Here is a 22439-nt window from a genome sequence, read left to right on the forward strand (position 1 = left end):
ATTCCTGTCTGCAAGTGAGACATATTGACTGCCAAACTTTTGAGTTAACGCTACCACGGCCCTTGAAGTTCAACTTCCTCCGAGTTCCTTTACCCAGCCTATGACCTCTGGCTAACCTAGCGCCGGAGCAGCATCGCTCTTCGAGTCGATCCGTGTGCTTTTAAGCTGGTGCAAAACACCATCCCTAGTCTCCTCACAACACTGCATGTATCTATCCTGAACCCTCCTTTTGTTTCTGCCTCAGGCTGCATTTACATAAGAGGCTTATAGCAGCCATACACTCTCTCTTTTAGACAAAACAAAGGAACAAAAGCTATTGTTTGCTAAGTAACAATTTTTGGATGTCACAAAAAAACTGATGAAATGCATGGAGCCAGAAAAAGAAAAAAAAAACATCAAAAAGAAGATGTATTCGTCCCTTGATAGCTTTTTGGTGTTTTCAGATGCCCGAGTTGTCGTATGTAAATAGCACACACATGACCTTGAAGCTTTGATGCGGGATTGACAGGAGGAACCACAAGAAGAGAAATAATGATCTGTCTTTTCAGTCCTCCGGCAACAAAAACAGACATGTGATACACACTCCTCTGGGCTCCCGTAAGCCACTGAGGCCAAATATAATGTTTTCAGTTGACCGAGATAAACTCTTTATTTGTGTGCCAACATATCGTCTGATTATTTTGGTGTCTACAGTTCTGATTAACAAGCCAATGAGATCTGAATAATTAATGCCGCCAAATTACTAGCTCACACAGGAAGGATTTTTTTTCTGTTTGTGAGACTAAAACACATGTGGCATATTTTTGATTCTATAAACAGCTCTTATTCTATCAGCGACTGCAGTTTCCCAAGAACAAATTAAAGTGATGTGAACATTATACAATTTGGTTTATTTGATCCTTTTAGCACTGCAAGAAGTTCTTTTTAATTTGGTAAAAATATTTAAGTAGAAACTTGTCTGTACAAAACCCATGGCTATGATGTTGTGTGTAGTTGTTAGTGGTTGCTATGCATTGATAAGTTGTTCTGAATGGTTGTGTAGTGTGTTGCTGCTACTATGCTCTGAAGTGGTTGCTCACCTCTGTGTTATTCTGATCTGTAGATACAGTATATTTGTGATAGGGAGTGATATACATGATATACATCTTAAATGTTTTTTTTGTATCATGATTAAGTAACATTTGTATGCTCTTCTAGGTGGAAAAGTTCTGGTTGTTTAGACAGCAATTTAAAAAAGCACTTACCGTAGGAATAATAGTAACTGTTTCTGTAGCAAGAACCACTGATGATTCTCAGATGTAAGCAAGCAAATAATTAATTCTTTCAAGCTTTTGAGCCTGCAGCTTTTCTAGATTGCAAAATGAAATCAATGAAATCATTCGCTAATTCCTTGCTCTCTATCATGCTCTCAGTATTCTCTCCATCACTCTTTTCATAATTTTCACTGGTCTGTGTTCGCATGTTCTTCTGAGAGAATCGAGAGGCCAGCAGCATTTCTCCAGGTCATGGCCATACAGCACTTTGTGTGCTTGAGTTAAGTATGAAAACCTGAAAGGGTTTTGAAGGGACCATTGTCCGCCAGGATCTGGTCCACTGAAGCACATAGTTAACGTTCTATGTCATCAGCCTTGCTTTGCCAGAGGCTCTATTGAGGCTTAAACCTTGTGGACAAGAGGACGCAACTGATGACTTTAGCGACTGAGGTCACACTCGGAGGGTTTGCTTTCTGTCCAAGGACTGGGTGCTATCATTTGTTTTCATTTGAAGATGTGGAGATGTTCCTAAGCGTACATGTGAGACTGATTTTTTTTGTTTTTTTCTGCTCTCTTTTGTTCTGCTCTTCACAATGCACATCAGCAAGCTGTGGAGGATTTGCTGGAGGATGAGGAGGAAGACTTTGACAGAGATGACAAGGTAATTATCGGTGCCACTCACAAACATGTATTCCAACACAGATGTATATTTAATGCTCAAACGCTCTTCTCTAAAGTGAAATGCAATGAAAATGTATTATGTATTGTGTTTGACCTCACTCAAATATCAGTAGGTCATTGTTTTCTTGTACATTTAATGCTTTCGGCCACATTTCATAAGAGTCCAGGTTCACAGCTAATCTATCAGAGCTGCTAGTGTCTGAAGTCTACAGAGTTGCAGTACATGTTTCCTTTCTACTCAGAATTAAGGGGAATCACATAGGCATATATAAATTTGGCTTCAGGGTCTCTATGTTGAGCTTCTGATATTTCTCAAGGCCTTTGAAGTGCAATTAATAGCATTCAAATGACTGCAAGCCAAATGCCCCAGCAGCTTTTGTGAGGAAGCATTTAAATATTTCTGAGCAGGCAGATTCATATTATTGCCTGCCAAAATACCAGCACTTATGTGCTTTTAGCACATTGTCTGGGAAATGGGACAATAAGAATGTCAACGAGAACATTTCTGGAGCAGTGTAGACTTAAGATGAAAACGTAACCTTTGACATCTTTCCTGACATTTCTCCATAGTGGACGTTCAAAGAGCGTTAAGTGTACGTACAGTGTCTTTATTAATATCAATATCTGTATTAATGCTGTCAAGGATCAGTTGTTCTTTGTGTCAGATTAGCTTCAGTTGAGAGGTTGGAAGGTTGAAAAGGGCTACTTGTCCTCTCTTTGTCCCTTCTCCTTCTTGTGTGCATAGTTTTGTTTTACATCAAATTATAAGACCAGCATGAGGAAAAATACAGTTCAGGTATCATTAAACTACCAAAAAATGTAGTAAATGTATGTTTCATTTTTTAGCAACACAACAAGTTACACAAAATGTTTAAATATGAATTATTACATATCTATGAATTAAGAATTTTGTTGTACCATAACTATTTAAAATGTTTGCATAATTCTCAGTTCTTCATAGCTTACATCGATTGTTAATGTGCCATTTAATACTATAATATAGGCCTATATTTAATTATTTTTTTGCTTTTTTTTTTTTTACTTTTGAACAATATTTGTGTGATTCATTCGTTGAATGGTCAGTGTTAATCTGGAACAAAAATGATTTAGGATAACAGTTAAATTTAAATCAATTTTAATATTTATTTATGACTTAATAAGCACACAAATAAAGGTACAAATTCAAGCATTTATACAAGCAGTATATATTTATCTTAAAATGGTGAATCATTTATTTGATCAGTTAACTTTTTATTTGTAGTAATTTATCTGTTAATATTGTAAATTTCATTCAAATGAATAAGAATGACCAGTGCTACAGATGACAGAGGCCTCACAAAAGCAATGTGAGGGAAAAAAACACAGTGATGAAGAATTATATCAGTCTACAATGCTAGTAGTTAGAAAAAGTAGCTTGTTACTTTAAAAGCAACACTATTTAGAAAAAAATCTCAAATGCTGTCATACTATCAGTTCGTCCTCAACACAAAATTTGTTTTTCTTTTTTTCCCCATCAACGACTCTTTACTTTCTTCTCCATGTCAGTATGTTGATGACCTCACATTCTCATTACCTCCTCTGTTTGTTCAAGCAGTAAAATACTGAGATCACATCAGGGAAAGCCCACTTATACTGGATGACGGAAGAAAAAAAAATGGACAAATGTGCCAAGGGCTCATTTTAATTGAACCTGAAGCATATGTTGCAAGTATGTGCAATATGTCCCAGATGTTTAGGCCAGGCCTAGTCTTCGGCTCTTCCTTAGCCTCCACTAGGAAGCTATTAGCTGGATAACCTTTGCTCCAGGGGCTAAATGGTGTATTACATGGCAGGCACCTGTTTTGCATTGGACTGGGGACCTCTTGCAGGCGTAGTATGAGCCAAGACATGTGTTCTTACTTAACAAACTGTTTTGTGATAGTTAAAAGTGTCTTTCTTCAGACTCACTGCAGATATTAGTCAATTACTCTTAATGAAAGTCCAAAGTCAAGACTAATTGATGGAGATGGCTCAGTTGTTTTGCCCAAGTAGGCAATTGGTTACCAAACGAGAAAAAGGGGAGGGAGAAAGAGAGAGGAAAGATCAGGTGAAAACAAAGTTAGTGCAAGTGACATTGTAAAAGTGTTTTAAAACAGGGGATTTTTGCCGTTCACTTGGCTATGTGAAATCAAGTCAGTGTTAAGGAAGCTGCTTTGAAATCATAATTTAAAGAAGCTCAACTACAATCGAGATTTTACCTTATAAAATAGTAGTTTGTTACTCTGCGAGTTAGTCATTTACACCAATACATTTCCACAGTGAGTAAATAGGATCAAATGATTTAGCTTTGTCCTAGCAAGCTCTAGTTTCAGTGTATCTTCTCCAAAAAAATTTTGTGACCATCAATTCGTGGGTTAAACACAATTTGGATGGCCATGTATGCAAAAGTATGCTGGGTACATCAACTATTTAAGCAATATGCTTGCTACACACATTTTGTTCTTATTTTTTTGTTACCCTTTGCCAGGGTAGTGCCAGTGTGTGTGCATGTGAATGTGTCCATGTGTGTTTACAGTTCTGAATAGCTCTCTGGAGAGCTCGCCGACTCCACCAAATTCATCAGCAACCCCAGCAATAACAGCCAAAATATTTTAACACCTGCTCTGCCAAACACATGTAAACACACAGGCAGAATGGCAGGTAATTATCCAGGTGATAATGAATGTGCCTCACATTGTTAAACCTCTCTCAAATATACTAGTGTGGAATTAAGGAGTAGCATTGGGTACGCTACGATAACGTGCCTAACGCTCCGCTTGTGCCACAGCTGTCTAGCACTAGTGTGCACCCACTTTCCAAAAGAAAGTTTACGAAGGATTGGTATTTTCATTACCATTAATTATTTTTATGCAGCTAAACTTCACCTGTCATAAAGCAGATGCTGGAAAGCCTAGTCTTTCTTGCTCTGATAATATTTTGAGATATACTGCGGTGTTGTTTTTTATGGAATAGTTCACTTAAAATGATTATTCTGTCATCATTTGCTCATCCTCATGTCATTACAAATCTATAGGACTTGCTTTCTTCTGCGAATGTGAATAATGTGCTGGTCACACTTTTCTATACATTTATAGCTTTTAGCTTTAAAAAGATGCTTAAAAGGTTAGTTAACCCAGAAATGAAAATTCTGTCATTAATTACTCACCCTCATGTTGTTCTAAACCCATAAAACCTTTTTTCATCTTTTGAACACAAATTAAGATATTTTTGATGAAATCCAAGAGTGTTCTGAACCCTCTGTAGGCAGCAACACAACTACCAAATTCAAGGCCCAGAAAGGTAGTAAGGCCATCGTTAAAATATGTGTTGTGGAACGGTCGCGAACATATGTCGAAGACTGACATGGAAGAGAAGAATTTATTGAAAAAAAAAGTTGTTTTTGTTTTCTTTGCACAAAAAGTATTTTCGTAGCTTCATAAAATTAAGGTTGAACCACAGATAATTTAATGATGTCCTAACTACCTTTATGGTCTATGAACGTCGTGGTAGTTGCATTGCAATCTATATAAGGTTAGAAAGCTCTCGGATTTCATCAAAAATATCTTAATTTGTGTTCCGATGAATGAAGGTCTTACGGGCTTGAAACGACATGAGGGTGAGTTATTATATCAATAATGACAGAATGATGTACAGTAATATTGACAGAATTTTCATTTTTGGGTGAACAATCCCTTTAAGCACCATACAAGTATCATAAACATTGTTCATATGACTCATTTGCTATAGTCCAAGTCTTCTCTCATTATATAAGTCATTAAGTCATTATTCACCTATAAACTTGTGTGAGCAGTCAGTGAGTTAAACTCAGGAACCCAATCAGTCTGATTTGTGAGCGAATCATTCACACAGATTTTGTTAACTGGATCAACAAATTATTTGAAGAGATTTGACTCAAAAGAATGATTAATCCACAAATCTGACATAACATACATTTCAACGTGTTTCTTTCACAAACACAATGTATGACTTCAAAAGACTTGTAATACAGTGTAAACGTTATATGGACCACTTTTATGGTGTTAATTTGTCTCTTATTTTAAGTTTGTATTTATTTTAACTCGATGGAAAAGAGCAGCCTGGACATTTCCAAACATCTCATTTTGTCTTCCATAGACACGAGTGATTAAATGACACTTTTTTTTGTTTTGTTTTATATATTTGTATGTATTTTCAGTATCATGCACTACATTTTTCAATTTACAGTCTGTTCGTTATTTATTTATTTTTTTTGCACATGCTAATTTAATGGTTCGGCTACAGTATTTGGGTTTCAGTGATGTCATTAGAACCAGGGTGTTGTGCGTACATGTGTCCGGAGCGGAATACAGAGGGATGATCAGCGCTAGTACTCTGTCTGAGAAGCAGCCAGGATGATAGCGCTAGTGTCTCCAGGGAGCGAAAGAGAGAGGGTGAAAGAGTGCTGAGATTAGGAGTGTACGCATGGCTGGTCACTGGAGTAATGGTCCTACACATACACACACACAGCCTGAGGAGGAGCCGCCCCAGATAAGATACACACTGCAATCATGTCATGCTCACAGGCTTACCACAACTCACGCACGCCTCCTTACATGCCCAACAGCTGTTAGGAAGTGTGCGTGATTGTGCTGCCTGCTCGACTGGATATTAAAGATGGCATGTAACCGTATGCTGTACGTCTTATAAATAAACAAACATTTAATATGAATGTGAAGCAAAACAGTGACAGAGAGAAAAAGAGAAAACACAGGAAATCGTGTGTTGTCAAAGGCTTGTCGGTTTCTGTTTTGTGAATTAATAAAGGTAAGTGTAGCTTTTAGGCATGAAATATACTGTGCGACAATGTAAATTCAGACACTTGTCCGACAGTGTAAAGCGTGCAGCAGACTGTGGTGGTTAGAAACTTCAGAACTCAAGGGTGCAGTGAAGTTAACTTGAAATATCTATGCTATAGGATGATAAATGATTATAGTTCTTGTAGCTAACTATAAACACACCAACAGTTGAAGAATATGTGCATTACCATTCATACCATGAGGTTTCTATGTCTCTTGGAGCTAACCAAGGCTGCATTTATTTGATTAAAAATACAGTAAAAACAGTAATATTGTGAAAAATGACAATAAAACAAACTGTTATCTGTTTTAAAATGCTATTTATTTCTGTGATGACGAAGCTGAATGAAACATGAAACTTGAAGATGGTTTGTCTGAGCACAGAAAAAACATCTAATGAATTGTTTTCACACTGCTTTCATCCAGTTATACTTTAGTATTTGTATGTCAACCTTTTGGTCAATTTAACAAAAACAACTGAAACCTCTTAAATATGCCATGTGTTCTAATAATTGGGGCCACCACTGTATAGTGAATAAACTAATACATAAACTAATAAACTAATAAATGTTAAACTGAAAAAAAAAATCACAATAAATTTCAGACTGATTCCTTCAGTTTTCTAAATATTTTTGACTTTAACTGTAAACTGATTACCGAATATTTAATATTAAGTACATGCAGATACTTATATTTTGTATTTTAAGTGAAACATTGCAGATCTACTGTATTAGTGCATAGTATACAGTGTTAAAGAATGCAAAATAAATAAAATAAAAAAAATGAGCAAGAAAAATAAAATGAATAAATTAAATAAATCAAATATTTCTTCTGTTTCTCTCTTTCGCTCTCTTTTTGGACTTGACCTTGTTTTAAGAGTTTAACCTACTCTTACTTGCTGTCTCCACCACACCGCTGCCACTTTAGCAGGGAGAAAAGGAAAACGAACCTCTCTGCACTGTGAAACGCTGACAGTCTGATCCTGATTCATGCACATTTATGTCCGCTAGAATCTAGCATTACAAGTGAGCCTTATCTGTAGATAACACACGGAGGGTTAAACCCAGCCGAGCGGAGACAGGGGGTTGATCTGGGCGATAGCTACATGGCAATATATAATTGGACTAAAGAGTGTGCAAGGGATTATTTTTATTACTTTGAAAAACTGTGACTGAAAACTTGTTCTGGGGCTATTGAGCTTGTGATATGCGATGCGTATCCTCAGGTAACGTGGCTTTCTTCAGTGCAAAGAAGAATAAAGAGAGAAAGAGAGAATGTTTGTGCATCTCTGGCTGCTTTTCTTCTCAGCGCCTCTAAAAGATGAAAAGCTTCATGCTGTAAAAGATGCTTTTGACTTTTTTCCTTGGCTTTTTTCCCTTTTCTTCATATTTAGGGGAGAGATGCTCCTAGGAACTGCATTTTAATCATGTTTGGCTAATAAAGAGAGATTAGAAAATCCTTCACACACACTCAGGGCATTGTCTTGTTGTGTAAAATAGCTTCATTGTTTGATTTCTCTTTTATTGCTTTTACATCAGGTGGATTTTCTCTCTCTCTCTCTCTCTCTCAAGGGTACTAAGGCATCTTAGTAGCCATCAATGTTTTTTTTTTGTCTAACTATTTTCCTTTTGTAGCCCTGCTTTAAAAAGATCTCAATTTATTCTGGTCCACAAGGTGCCGGGCTCAGTCCCCTCCCAGGATGGCCGGCTGCCTGAAAGCCATATCCTTGCGGATATTTTGGCTTCCTGGCACTTTGAGTGGATACGCGTGATGGTGGTAAGTGTGGTCCGTATGTCCGCATGTCTCACTTCTATGGCTCATCGTCTGTCAAGCCAAGCAGGGTTGTGTGTCGCTCCCTTTCACCTCTCACTTTGTTCTCAGTTGTCACTATTCCTTCTTTATCTACAAAACATCCTGGTGATCAGTGCTTTGTTATTTGTTGATTAGCTGGAAACTTCATAAAATGGGTTGTTCGGTGGGTGCTTATGCTAGGTCATCTAAATACGGCAACATGCTCAGTAGAAAGTAGTTCTGGGTTTGGGTCTCCATATTGTTTGGGGTTAAGGGTAGTACTGTGCTTTACTAAACCATGTGTCTATAAGAATTCAGGGTGCACGGGGGCATCCATGTTTGTGCTGTCACTAACCTTTTTCAAACCAGCCAGTAAGCTCAACATGGCTTACTCGATGACGTCACTCAGAGAAACTCATTTGCAGCTCAGCTCACGTGAAGGAAACACAGAACCTGTGCTGCATAGACAAGGAAAGCTGCTTCTAAGAAAAGGGTTTATGAATGAATTATGAGGGTGTATTGATGTTTGTCTCCGAAGTGGAGGAATGCCATTGCCATTTATATCCTTTTGAGAAGTACATTCCTGAAGAAAACTTTTGAAATTGAGAATGTCTTCATGCACTTACTATAGATGGCATCTCAGCACATTTTATATGTAATAGAGAACTATGTGTCATTTTGAATTGTCTAGTGCAGGGGTTTTCAATCTTTTTTTTTGTCAGCCGAACTCCCTTTACCTAATTATGTACTTGAAGTACCCCCAGAGATTTTAAAGAAATATTTAAATTATTTAATGGCACATTTGCATGTTTAACTTTAAAAACATTTGTTTTAATAGTATTTTAGTAGTATTTACATAGCTATTGTTATTATTACACTAATTTTTATCCATTTGAGATTTAACATTTACATCACATTTGTATAAACCTGTAACATTTCTTTGCAAAAACATTTGAATCATTCATTTGTTAATGGTGTTAACTCATGGCCATACCATGTGTACCAACTCAAGAACCCCCTGCTATTCCCTCGCGAACCCCACTTTGGGAAACCCTGTTCTAGTGTAATGGGAAACTAAGAGATAAATAATTAAAAGCCATAGTAACTTCTAGGGAAGGCTTATGATGGTTACCTTGTCCAACCACCAAGAAAAATATATTATGTTTATATATTAAATATATTAATATATAATATAAAATATAAGAATATAAATGCATATGCATGTAAATATTTTCACAATATATACTGTATGTGTGTGTACTTATATATGCATAATAAATATACACAGTACACACACACACACATATTATATAAGCAAAAACTTTTGGATGCCATTAATCGTTTGAAAGCACTAATTTTAATTAATATTTTATAAATATTTTATAAGTTAATTTAATTTTAATTTAAATGTATTTTAATAAAATTACAGGAAGCCAAGTAGTAGAACGAGGGGTGAGACTGGAAAAGAACTACAAACTGGGACTTGAACTTGAGTTGCCGAATTTGTGTTTCAGTCAGTGCACAGCCCACAAGGCCATAGTCTCTGACACAGATGATATTTTATATATTTTTGAATGTTGTTTTTATATCTTTTGCCCCTAAGAAACATGTTTGAATGTGAACTCAGGACAAGCCTAATTATAAAGCATGTGTGTTGCTGACCACCTCCTATCTAGTCCACGTTGGAAATGTGTGGTTGTGCACATCCATAGTGGCTATATTGGTTTGCCTGTTGCTGCCCTGCTTGATGATGTTCCCCAGTTTGACGGCCTCATTTTTGCGATGGAGATGGAGAGGGCAGGGGCAAATCCAGTGCAGTGGCGGGTGGAGCTAATTGTGCTCCATTCATCATCAGGTGGCATCCAGGCACCCAGAGAGGACAGGGCAAGGAGGGAACATAAGCGATCTGAGGTGAGGAGGGGGGGTCGCTCCAGGGGTGAGGGGCATCATCAGAGAGGCTGGAGAACAGGGGCAACTATCAGGTTGACCTTGGGGCTGATGAAGTGCCTTGCCCGCTGGGTGGCCTGGGGAGTAATGGCGAAGGTGAACCTGGCTCTCCAGCGGATCCATTAGAGCCTAATGCTGTTGTTTTTAGCAGGGAAAGGTGGGAAGCAGAGGTCGGATGTAAAATAAAGCTTATTCTCCCTGTTTAGGGTGTTATTCATCTGCACGTCATGGCACAGGGACATAGCAGGAGCGCAAGGCAATGGGGCACTGGTGTGGAAGCAGTTTTAGTACAGTTTTTTTTTGTGTGCTTCTTAAAACTGAGTGTGCTTACCATAATTAGAACCTTTCTTTTGTATCTGATTATAGAGAGCTAATGCTGGAAGAGTCGAAGTGGAGGCTGAATATATATCGTTAACCTGAGTGAATAGTAAAACATATCTCTTTAATATCTACTATGAAAGACAATGTTTTGCTTAATCTCCACATGGATTGGTTAGCTACAATTCACAGTAAACAAGCACCTTTGTATTGTGTAGTCTCTTATGAAAAAACAGCTTTGATTGCATGAAATTCTAGAAGCTGGTTGATCTAGCCTTGCTAGTCTGGAATAAAACCATTACAGAAGGTGTGGACTCAATCAAAGTCAATCCTGTCCCTGGAGGTCCAGTGTCCTGCAAAGTTCAGAGTGCAAGAATTGTAAGAATTTCTGTTTAATTTCATTTATAAAATAATTGCCTTATTTGCTACCAAACACTCAAAATCCACCCATCTGAACAGAATGCGGTTTTATATTTGCTGAAGAGTCACAGTGACTGTTGTTAGACCTTGGCCCAGAATACTGTCTCCAGAGTGAATGCCATAGTGAGGGCATATGGATCTCCTGGGAAAAGCTCAATAGCTTTTTTGCCGCCTCTGTGGTCACATACTGTTGCGTGGCATTCAGCATCACACCTATTTTTGGAGCGTCACTAGAGGTTTGAAGGAAGGTAGAACCTAGGGATTTGAGAGGTGAGGATAGTGCCTCTGAACTTCTGTCATACTTCCAGATGTTTCAACATACTTTGTGTGTGTATGCGTTTAAAATTCTTGTCTTGTTGTGATTTTATCTTACAGTTGCTTTATTAAATTATCCTGCAAGTTGCCTGGGCTGTAATGCAATGTGCTAAAAACACATACTTGTGACATGTCGAGTCTCTGATGGGGACAAAGGTTCGAATCTGATCTGGATCATTTCCCCGTTCCTGTTGCATTCCTCCCTTTGCTCTCCTATAAATAAGACACAAACCTATTTATAAATTCAAAATAAAAATCCTGCAAGTATTGAACTAAACTAGATTATTTTATAGGAGAATCAAAGACAAAGGTCCCAAACAGCATATATGTAAACTCTCAGAATACTACTTAACTAGGTAATTACTAATTTTCTTGATGTTGGATTTGAGGTTGCGTCAGAAGATTTTTGTTTATATTTACTCTTTAAAAAGAGTAATGCGAATGGTTTTCCTTTTGATGTGAAATATTTTTTGGCTTCTAGTATTTGGGAGAGCAGTTATTGGGATCAAGCAGGCAGTCAGGGGAGTTTCCGTTTAGTCTGACACACACCTCAAATCTAATTAAACTGCAATTTTAATTAACCTCCCAAAGTGCTCAGACACGAAGACGAGGAACAATTTCATTGACAAGCCTTTCCCTGTACGTCTCTTCCCCCGTCCCATTCATTATGAATAAAGTGCTAATGAACTACTTTTGGAAAATTAATGCACTCATCTATTTAAAGAAGTTGTTTTTCGTTTCATGTTTTCACTGATAAGAGGTGGGCTCACGTCTGTCTGAAGGGACTTGTCTTGGCTTTATTTGCCATCAGAGGTGTGGAACTCTTTTCCTTGGTGATATCGCTTCCTACTTGTGCCCGTCTGGGTCAGCACGCCTTTGGCTTGAAATGAGAGAAGACAAACAAATAATACGTGTATCCAGGGAGCGGCCCGGCCCGGGTGAAATGATTTCATTTTCATCTTATCTGCCTCCTTTGTTCCCCTCACCTTTAGTGCTGCGTAGATCAAAGAATCTTGTTTTCTCTCCCTCCAAACATGCCGAGAGAAGGGCGTGGGTGTGGATTAGGCCCAGCTGGGGGTCCGTCCTATTGCATCGGGGCTCTGGCTTTGGTGTAAATGAAGTTTGGTGCTCCTGGGATATCGTTCCCCCTCCTGCTGTCGTTAACAAACTACATATGCCCTCTACGAAATGTCTGTCCTGGTCTGTGCCAACCTCATCAGTCTCCCGCTACGTTGGGTGCCCATTGCGAAGTAGACGGGGCCTCCTGATGGGACGGTGAGGTGTGAATAGCCTGATGTTGGGAACTGGCTGGAACGGACTTGCCTCTGCTTGCCTATAGCACTAGCAGCCCTAAGGAGTTTGATAATGGGGATGCGCCAGGGGGTCCCGGACAGCTGCACTCAGTCCTACACACTGTTTAATAATAACACTGTTCAAGATGGAAGAGTCTGTTCATTTACTTGCCAGCGGTTGATTCCACAAAGCTTATTTAACTTTTAGTGTATTCGAAGTGTTATTTGATTAATCAGGTGAACAAATTTCACATTAAGAATAGCACTTCAAAATCAAGAACAATGCTTCAAGGATTGTGCAGAGACTGTCAACGGCATTTAAAGTGCCAACTTAAATAACACACTTATACAAATTCAGCAAAGAAAGCAGATTTAGAAGCTCTTTTTATTAAAGCACTTGTGAATTATTTCATATCTAAATCACCTTTTTAGTGGCTAGACAAAAATTACAAACTTAAACAGTGTTACCAAATTGTAAGTTAAATTGTCTCTGATGAGGAAGAAAAAAATAAAATAAAGTAACTGGACACATGGGTCAATGAATTATTTATTTTTTTCAATAATACGTACAAATCACTTTGTACATACAGTAATTGAAATATATTCAAAGATTGAAGTTGAATATTGATAATACTATATTCATATCATAAAATATGTATTATATTATTATTATTTTTAAATATTTCATTCATATGTATATATTTCATCAGTCATTTTTATTTTGTGATTACATGACTTTTTATTACTAAATATATTCATGAGCTGATAATGAATGCACAGTCAATATGTAATAAAAAAATACTCCTGTTTCCAGGGTATTACATTTTGAATCATTAAAATATACTTTTTTCTTGAAAATGGTACAAAAGTTTTCAAAACCATATGAAACAATCACAAATACAGAGCTGAAAACTTGGCCCATGTGTTTTAAATATTTATTTTAAAAGATTTTCCTTTTTCTTTATCTTGCCCTTTATCTCTTTGTTCGTAGAACTGTGGTTTAAAAGCAGTACACTCAGTCGTAAAATACAGCTGCTTGCAGCAGTGCTGATACTCAGTGGAGCAGGACTCTTGCTCGTGTGATATCGCATAATTCAAACTCTTTATATGTTGACGTGCATTTAGAAGAGTTCAGATTTGCCTGCACTGTTGGAAGACACTTTAAACAGAACTGGTTTTTGACTAAATATCAATTTCCCTTTGCCCGCTGACATCAAGTGTGCCTCCCGCTGTGCCATGATGTGTGTCCGCATACGTGAGGAAGAGGACCTGAGGTAATGGAATGCCCATGTGTCGCTCCAGCGGCCCACAGCTCAGCCAGGATCCACAGCAGGCTCTTCTGCTGCAGGTTGCTCCTCGGCTTGTAGCGGTGTGAGTGTGTTTATGTGTATGTGAGAGAAGTGCAGAGGAGCAGTGAAAACATGCCTCTCCCCAGGCCCGTGTTATTCCAACCTCCTGCCTTCCTCAATCCACTTTTGAAGGCAGGAAATCGGAGTTAGCTCATGGTTTGAGGGCCATGTGGTAATGGTTTAGACTGTAGAGACCCATGACCTGCACCTCCACCCTTGCTCGCTGGCGCGTACACGCACACACACCGATACCTTGTCCCTCAAAGTCTTCTTTTCTCATATAGCGCCCAATACAATGGAGTGTATGTTGGACTTTTGTTTCGGTTGATAACACAAACCAGATGAGAGTCAGGACAGGGGAGTCTTGTTAAATATTTGCTAAGAAAAATAACCCTGGGACGCGGTCTAATTATATCTATTTGTCTTGTGTGGCTTTTTGGGGAGGCGATGTGGTTATACAGGCCATATTGGGCTTCATTTTTCAAATGTGGGATCCAGTACAAAGCGTGGGAGATGGATGGGATACTGTGTGTGTGTGTGTGTGTGTGTGTTGAGGGAGTACAGACAATTTTTGATCTGGTTTTCCCCAAGACCAATCTCAGTATTATAAGCATGTTTCTTTATTTTGGGGATGCTATTCCAGTACCTGTTGTATACACCCTTTTACATACCTGTTTTTGAAACATTGTAGAAATAAGTGGTTCTCAACCAGCAGGTCAGGGGACCTCAACAAACTTCCAGGAATGTCCTAATACATCTTAAAACTATGTACATTTAGCCTTATTAAATATTTTAGAAATATTTAAAAAATAAAGATGTACAGCATATATTTTAATATTGTTGATATACTATTATACTGTAGTTTTGATACATATTTAAAAAAAATGTCTTTATGGTTTTTCAAATTAATTTTTTATTTTTTATTTTTTTTTAGATTATATAGTTCTGGTTATTTTAGTACTTCAGCCTAAACTAAATAAAAACTGGAATTGGCAGCTTAAGCACATAAAGGTCTCTGTGCATTGACACCATCCCTCTTTTCCAGCTTTGATTTGCACAGTAGGTTTTGATCCAGAGGTTCAGTAGCTGGTCGGCTCATTGTGGACATTATCCACTGCAGTGACATTTCAGTTGATCTCCATGAAAGGCCTGAGGATGGCAACTGAAGTGCTTCCAGATAAACCTGGGCAGGGTTGAGCAGAGTACTGGAGCTCTCATAAAGCAGACCTGGGGCAAAGGCCTAGCGATGCTCACTGCTGCATGGCAGTGCCCTCTCGCTGGGACCATTTCGCCAGGACATTTCTTTCTTCTTATGTGCTGCCAGTTCATTTGTGTAGGCTCACCGGATGGGCACAGCCTGTGTCAGGGCTTGAAATTCTGGATGTAGCTTATTTTTCACATTGTTAATAGGCCAGGATTTCTGTTTTTCAAATGTTGTTCAAATGGTTGACCGATTGAAGAAACAGACATAATTGGGCAAATATAGATTTTGCGTGAGTGTTTTTTAGGTTAAATGGATGAGTTTTGAGTTTCAATCTTGTACTTTTTTTGGAATAGTTCACCCAAAATGACTTTTCTGTCATCATTTACTTCAATCCAAACATCTGTAAACACAGAAGAAGATGTTTTTCAGTATGTTCAGGCTGCTCTGTCAATAAAAAACAGGGTTGGAAGGAAGGGTATGAGAATGATGAAATAATGACAGGGTTTTTATTTTTGTGTGAGCAGTCCCTTAAGAGTTAAAGTGAGTGTGTAAGTGTACATATGTGTGTGTCTCAGCACATCAATGCACTACAATAGTCTCTGTTTTTGTGTCCACACTCAGTCACTACATTCTGTGTCAGCCCAAATGTTGCATGACTGTTCTTATTGTTAGAAGAAAAATCAGAGCCTTTTGACTGTGGAAACATTTAACTGACGCCTACTTTTGAGGTTCTTGTGGCCAGTTTTTTTTTTGTTTTGTTTTTTATGTTGAAGACCATCAAAAGTTGAAAAGAAAAGATTTTTGGTGCTCATAGTAATGATGGTGGTGATGGCCACAATGATGTCACCACTGTAAAACCTGGTTACCCAACATAGCTAGTTCTCTCTGAAGAAAGTATTAGAATAAATATTCTTTTCTTTATTGATGCACAAAGCGTGATTCATTTCAAACATGTTTATTGCAGCATGGAGAACATGGAAAGAGAGCGAGCTCATCGAGCCTTTGATGCTCCTTGTGCTCTTTCAGCTGTGTGGAAATGCATTTGCCCAGCCTCTCTCTCTTTTTCCCTCTCTGTCTTTCTCTCTCCCTCTCATTCTTTCAGGACTCAGAGAGAAAGGGTTTCATGAATAAGCTGTATGCCATTCAGGATGTGTGTATCAGTGTGCAGAATGCTCTGGATGAAGTGGCCTCCTATGGTGAGAGGATAAAGAAGTAAGTTTCAGCTCTTGCTGCTTGTGCCTGATCAGACACGTGGACATGACCGTGCCAAACTCTGTCACATCTTACTCAGCCTGTTAAACAAACACAAACATGCTTACACTGCATTCCTTCGAATAACTTACTGTAGCGTTGATATGAAATAGTAACAATGTACTTGCACCTTGATATATACCATGACACTGGGTACAACCACATGCTGTATCAACTTCAGACTGTCTGTACTAGATGCATCAAAATGAAAGAAAATCCATTTGTCCTGTTGTCGGAAGTACCTCAAGTGCATGGAATATGTTCGATAGACTGGAGCATCAGTTTACTGCACTCAGTGTAGACTAGACAGTATTACTTATTATAATGGGTTTTCCTAGATTTTATTGCATATTGTCACTTTTCTCCAGTGTAGACTGGGCTTGGCCTGTGTAGATGGAAATAACATCCTTTTCTTACTCTTTTCTGTGTTCTCAGTACTTTCAATTGGACTGTGCCTTTCCTCAGCTGTATGACCATAGTTGCCCTGTGTGCAGCCACTCTTGTGGTGTACTTCATTCCTCTCAGATACATCGTACTGGCTTGGGGTAAGATGTCATCCATTATGTTCATAATGTGTCATCAGTGACGAAATAACATAAGCCAGTAGCATGTTACATAACGTGTATTTTAGAATTTCAAATAGACTATTGCAGGAGTTCACAGAGTTTAACGGCAGTTTAGGTCTACATGCTTGAGGGATTTGTCACCAGCACAGCAGGGAGGATGGTAAACTGCCTAACTCAGGGCAAACTCACTAGTAGCTAATGCCCCGTGTGCTCTTTCATACAGTGTTCACATCTGAAGCTCTGCAAGATCAGAAAGCAGAGCTCCTGTCAGCTCCATAGTCAGCTCCTGTAAAGTACAATGATGAGGGTTCAGAATCCATACAGGGTCTTATGTCCTCCTGAACTGTACTCTGTGAGTGAGGTCTAATGTGCCACTGTTATTTCAACTTTCAGGGGTGAACAAGTTCACCAAAAAACTGCGAGACCCGTACAGCATCGACAACAATGAGCTGTTGGACTTCTTGTCCCGAGTGCCCTCAGATGTTCAAGTGGTAGGTGAAACGGCATGTATTTTGATTTAGCCAAATTCCAAAATGATGTCATTTCTGGTGTCAAAAGTTAATGTAATTTAATGTAATTTAACACTTAGGTTTATAACTTAGTTTCCAACCCTATGTATGATCAACAGTAATAGTGATGCTAGCCTTAGAAAACAAAACAATGAACTCTGCTGTGTGAGAAAGTATTTGTGCAGAGTTTTCTGTCTCCCCGTTCCATTTTCTATGCTTTAATTTAAGCTTCCTGCTCATGGTAATATGCATAAATGCAGAATCAGGGAATTCTATTCTTGTCATCACAGACAGCCTTGTGACTCATTACCATGGAAAGAGCGCAAGATGTTGACTTTTTAAACTCACAGACTTCACCTAAACTTTTATACCCTGTATAATGGCACTTTCCTCTTTGGAAACATATAATGCTAATTCGTATTTTATTGATTTCACTTTTTTTCTTTAACAAAAAGTATCTTTAAGTACCAGGTGTTGTACTACTTTTTGTGTTTTGGAGGTCATGGTAAAAAATTACTTGATTGCATAAATATCCACTATTATGTATATTGTAAAGGTTGGTTACACTTTAGAACAGGGAACACATGTGCACTGTAAATTAAGAGTTTTCCTTTGATAAACTGCTAATTTGCTACATATCAATAGTTAGTAAGGTAGTTGTTAAGTTTAGGTATGGGGTAGGATTAAGATATCTAAAATGTGGTCATGCAGGGTAAGGCATTAATAAGAGCTTTATAAAGTACTATTAAACGGCCAGTATGCTAGTAATATGCAAGCCAATAAGCAGCTAGTTAATAGTGAGAATTGGTCCTTAAAATAAAGTGTTACCTTTAGATTTCACAGGCTTGTCATGTTTTCAGTCTGCACGTATCTCTCAGTAGATTTATGGACTTCTTGCTGTGTTGAACTCATGCTTTGTTATTGAACATAATGAGTGTGGATATTATTGTTTTCAATCTTAACATATAAAACATGTAAAAATTAAAATCTGTCATAAAATATTATTACGCTTCAAAAGAATGGTATCTAAATGAGTGAATTAAGCAATACTTAAATTAATTAACTTAACTGAAATCTTTTTTTGCCCTATCATTTCAAGTTAGTGTACGTGATTACCAAGGAGACATGAAATATGAGACGTGATGTGTCATTAGTACTGTATGTACAGAATACTTTTGTTCTGAATCATTTCCAGTCAATCTGTAACCTTGTCAAATTATAAAAAGATGTGGAAAAATATAATTTAAATAGTGCTAGCTATACAATTAGACTGAAAAAATATCTTTAAATGTATTAAATGTCCTCGATATTATATATACACACACACACAGACTTATATTGTGTACATACACACACAAACACACACCAGTCTACAGGGCCATAAGTGTCTGGTATTAGAGAAATAACCAATTATGTTCTGATCCTTGTTAGTTTTCATGAAGAATGGGATTCATAAATTTGGCTTAGTTAAGTTGAATGTAAATGGCTTGTGGTGTTTTCAGTCTGCACGTGTCTCTCGGTAGATTTATGGACTTCTTGCTGTGTTGTACTGAGTCATGCTTTGTTATTGAGCGTAATGAGTGTAAAGCAGTAATCCTCTCCCAGTCTGCTTCTACATTAACCGTGAGATCTGAGTTATGCGGCCCGCCCCTATGTCCCGTTTGCAATCAGCAGCGTTCTGTCGGAGTGGCAAGGTGCTGCAATTTAACTGCAATTAAAACCTGAGCTCGTAAACACAAGCCCAGCCTGTTATCGTGCTTCCTCTGTGTCGGGATAAACCCTGCGGTGCTGACAGAGGGGGTGACACGGGGCTCTGATCCAGGACCAATCGTTTGCCTTTGATGAGCCCGGGGCGGCGGGCAGGCTTTGATCTCTACAGAGTCGTAATCCCAAGCCCCTGCCTGGCTTTACATCAGCCTTGCAGCTGCAGGTAGCCTGCTCTAAATTAGCCCGATACGGCTAGGTCGCTAAGGTGCGTTTACCCCAAACACCTGGAGCCCAGAAGGTCCCTGCAGGTATGAGGCCCAGAGGAGACCTGGCTAATGATGTACGGTGAGGTTCACGCTCAGAAGAGCAGGCCGCCGTGGGCTTTCTGTGCCCTGTAACAGCTTTTGATTTAGGACAGTCCAGAACAGCACTTGAACATCGGCGTGATGTGCAGAACGTTCCGCTCTGCATCGCACAACTGCCCGTGGAGGTCCGTTCACCTCTGTTTTCTGGGTTAGAGACGGCCTCTATAGGACCTCAGAGACTCAAAGTGTCGGGGTGTGATCTGCACATGCCCAAGGGCCCAAAACTTTTCACACAAATGACAAATGGAGGGCTATTTTTGAGGTTCTGACGTGACCCACACCTCCCGCACTGTCCCGTGATAAAAGCCCTGCAAGGCCGAGAGAGGCCAGCATTGCCTCATTTACAGATCATTTGGAGGTGCCTTAGAACGACATGAACTGATGAGCTTCTAATGACTTTTTATATAAAGGGCATCTATGCTGCAGTCTGTGAGTACAGAGTGTCTTTGAGTGGGAACTTCTCTGTGGGTGTATGTCTTTACTAACCTCGTCTGTGTTATTTTGAGTACGCTGCTTGCATATGCATATGCATTTCAGTGGATACAGATCAGTGGAGTGTTGTGGACTCAAATGAGGCGGCAAATTCCTTTTGTCTGTCTCTTTCCTTTTTTTTTTTTGCCTAATGTTAATTCATGTTCCAGGTCCATATTATGTTTACACAATTACTGTTAATGGAACACCATTTACCAAACTTGAACAGTAATCTCACGTTATAAAAAGCACCAGCATTCTCTTAACCATACAAGGGATAATCAAAGATCAATGTTTGATCAATGAATTTTAGTTTGTTCATGCTAACATAATATTTATTAAGGTTATCTATTTAATTGTACCATTCTGACACGCTTTACAAACAAAAATAATAGTAAAACTTATACAGTAACACTAATATTGAATATCTTTTATATGTACAGGTTGCTGTTGGTCGTCTATGAATCTTTTGTTTTGTCTGAACAGTTATCAAATTCTCACCACAAGAGTGTTGGCATGAAGGCTTTAACTTAATCAAGCTAATTGGTCACTAAAAACATCAGATCCTTTCATGCTAGTCATTTTAAAGACTCTTTAGTCATTCAGGATTATTTTATTTTGATTTTATTTTATTGATTTTTTTTGTCTGACCAGTTCACAGTCCACAAGAGTTTTGGAATGAAGGCTTTAACACAATAAAACTGATTGGTCAGCAAAAACTTTATTTTATTATTTTACCTCTATTTCACCATTCACTCTCATATCTACACAACACTTAAACCCTCTCAAGGCAGGCGTTGCTGATTTGCAACAGTTAAAAACTAAAACCCTTATTACTCCAGATACATATTTTATGTATCTGGAGTACTAAAAACTTTACTAAAGGTTACTAAAGTTACTAAGTTACTAAAACTTAATTTGAGCCTGAGAGGGTTAAAACACATTTTAAAACTGTATCCACTGGTGTCACTGTTGGACACTTAAAATTGAGTGGTTTGCGCTATTTTTAATATTTGGTTTATTTTTGGACTGCTGATTACTTTCCCCTCCAGATTTTTGGGGAAGGCACTGTTGTCCTTGTCTCCTCTTGTAAAATAGCCTTAAAATGGATGCATTCATTAAATGACTTAATTAACTGCCCAAGTTGAAGGTGTAGTGAAGAGCAGTCAGGTTAAATGTACACTATACACAAGTGCTGTGCTTATTCTAAGGTGTGTTTGTAAACCTCAGTACATAGAGCACCACCTCTGTGCGTGGCCTTTTAAGTGCACTGCAGGAGACCTGTGATATATCAAACCTGCTGCGAGGTGCATATTCACTTTGAATTACTCTCCCAGTTTACACACTCTGTGTTCTTTTCATGTATCCGCCTATAGATTCCTCCGAGGATATCTTTACCTGCTGTGTGCCTGCCTCGCTGTTTTGAATAAAGCACATTCTGATATAAGGCAATACTTTGTCTCTTAAATGAGGCCAACTGGCATTACCAGCTTAACATTCTCTACCAGGTGTCTAAGACGTGTCCTATCGCATGCTTTATCGTGCCATTAGCCAATGGAGGAACTGTGTGCGTAACTGGGACGCTAGCAATTAGCACGCCAAGGGCTCCATTATGGCCTATGCAATTGCAGAGATTAAAATACAGTCACAGCATACAAACGATTCAGCTCTTAGCCAATTCATCACATGCGAAGGGCACACACTCGAGGAGAGAAGAAAAGAGGGCAAACAATAGCAAAATTTGTCTGTTTTCTGAGGACATAGTCATATATGGCCACTTTTAGCTCAATTTTTTTTTTTTGCAATTTATTTATTTATTGATTTTGTCCCCAACACATTTTGAAGCAGCTTGCAGCAGGCATGGATGTAATGTTTTCAAACATTTCAAACATTAATAAATAAATAAAAAAGAAAGTCATTAAAACACTTAAAAATCATTATGTTCCCAAAAATACAGAATGATTAACATACCAGGTTGCATTCATTAGAATAAACACAGTTGATATTTTAGGTTTTTTTTTTTTTTAATATATTTTTTTAATCTGCATGAAATTCATCAAAATTATAAATCATAATGATTTTTGAAGGATCATATGACGCTGAGGACAGCTTTGCCATCACAGGAATAAATAAAAATGTAAAATATA

The 22439-nt window shown here is 38.2% G+C and overlaps 1 protein-coding gene across 6 annotated transcripts in view; it reads left to right on the forward strand.

Annotated features, from left to right (window-relative positions):
* Window positions 1-22439, forward strand: part of LOC132141009 (multiple C2 and transmembrane domain-containing protein 1-like) — a 179778-nt gene that overhangs the window by 151522 nt on the left and 5817 nt on the right. For 4 of the 6 annotated variants that reach the window (XM_059550145.1, XM_059550144.1, XM_059550148.1 and 1 more), the window contains 5 exons: window positions 1858-1914; window positions 8462-8563; window positions 16526-16635; window positions 17110-17219; window positions 17634-17731. In XM_059550145.1, coding sequence (XP_059406128.1) covers window positions 1858-1914; window positions 8462-8563; window positions 16526-16635; window positions 17110-17219; window positions 17634-17731 — 477 coding nt within the window. The remainder of the gene's footprint in view (window positions 1-1857; window positions 1915-8461; window positions 8564-16525; window positions 16636-17109; window positions 17220-17633; window positions 17732-22439) is intronic. The other 2 variants (XM_059550146.1, XM_059550147.1) reach the window with 1 other exon arrangement.

Source organism: Carassius carassius, chromosome 5, assembly GCF_963082965.1.
Source record: "Carassius carassius chromosome 5, fCarCar2.1, whole genome shotgun sequence".
Lineage (NCBI taxonomy): Eukaryota > Metazoa > Chordata > Actinopteri > Cypriniformes > Cyprinidae > Carassius > Carassius carassius.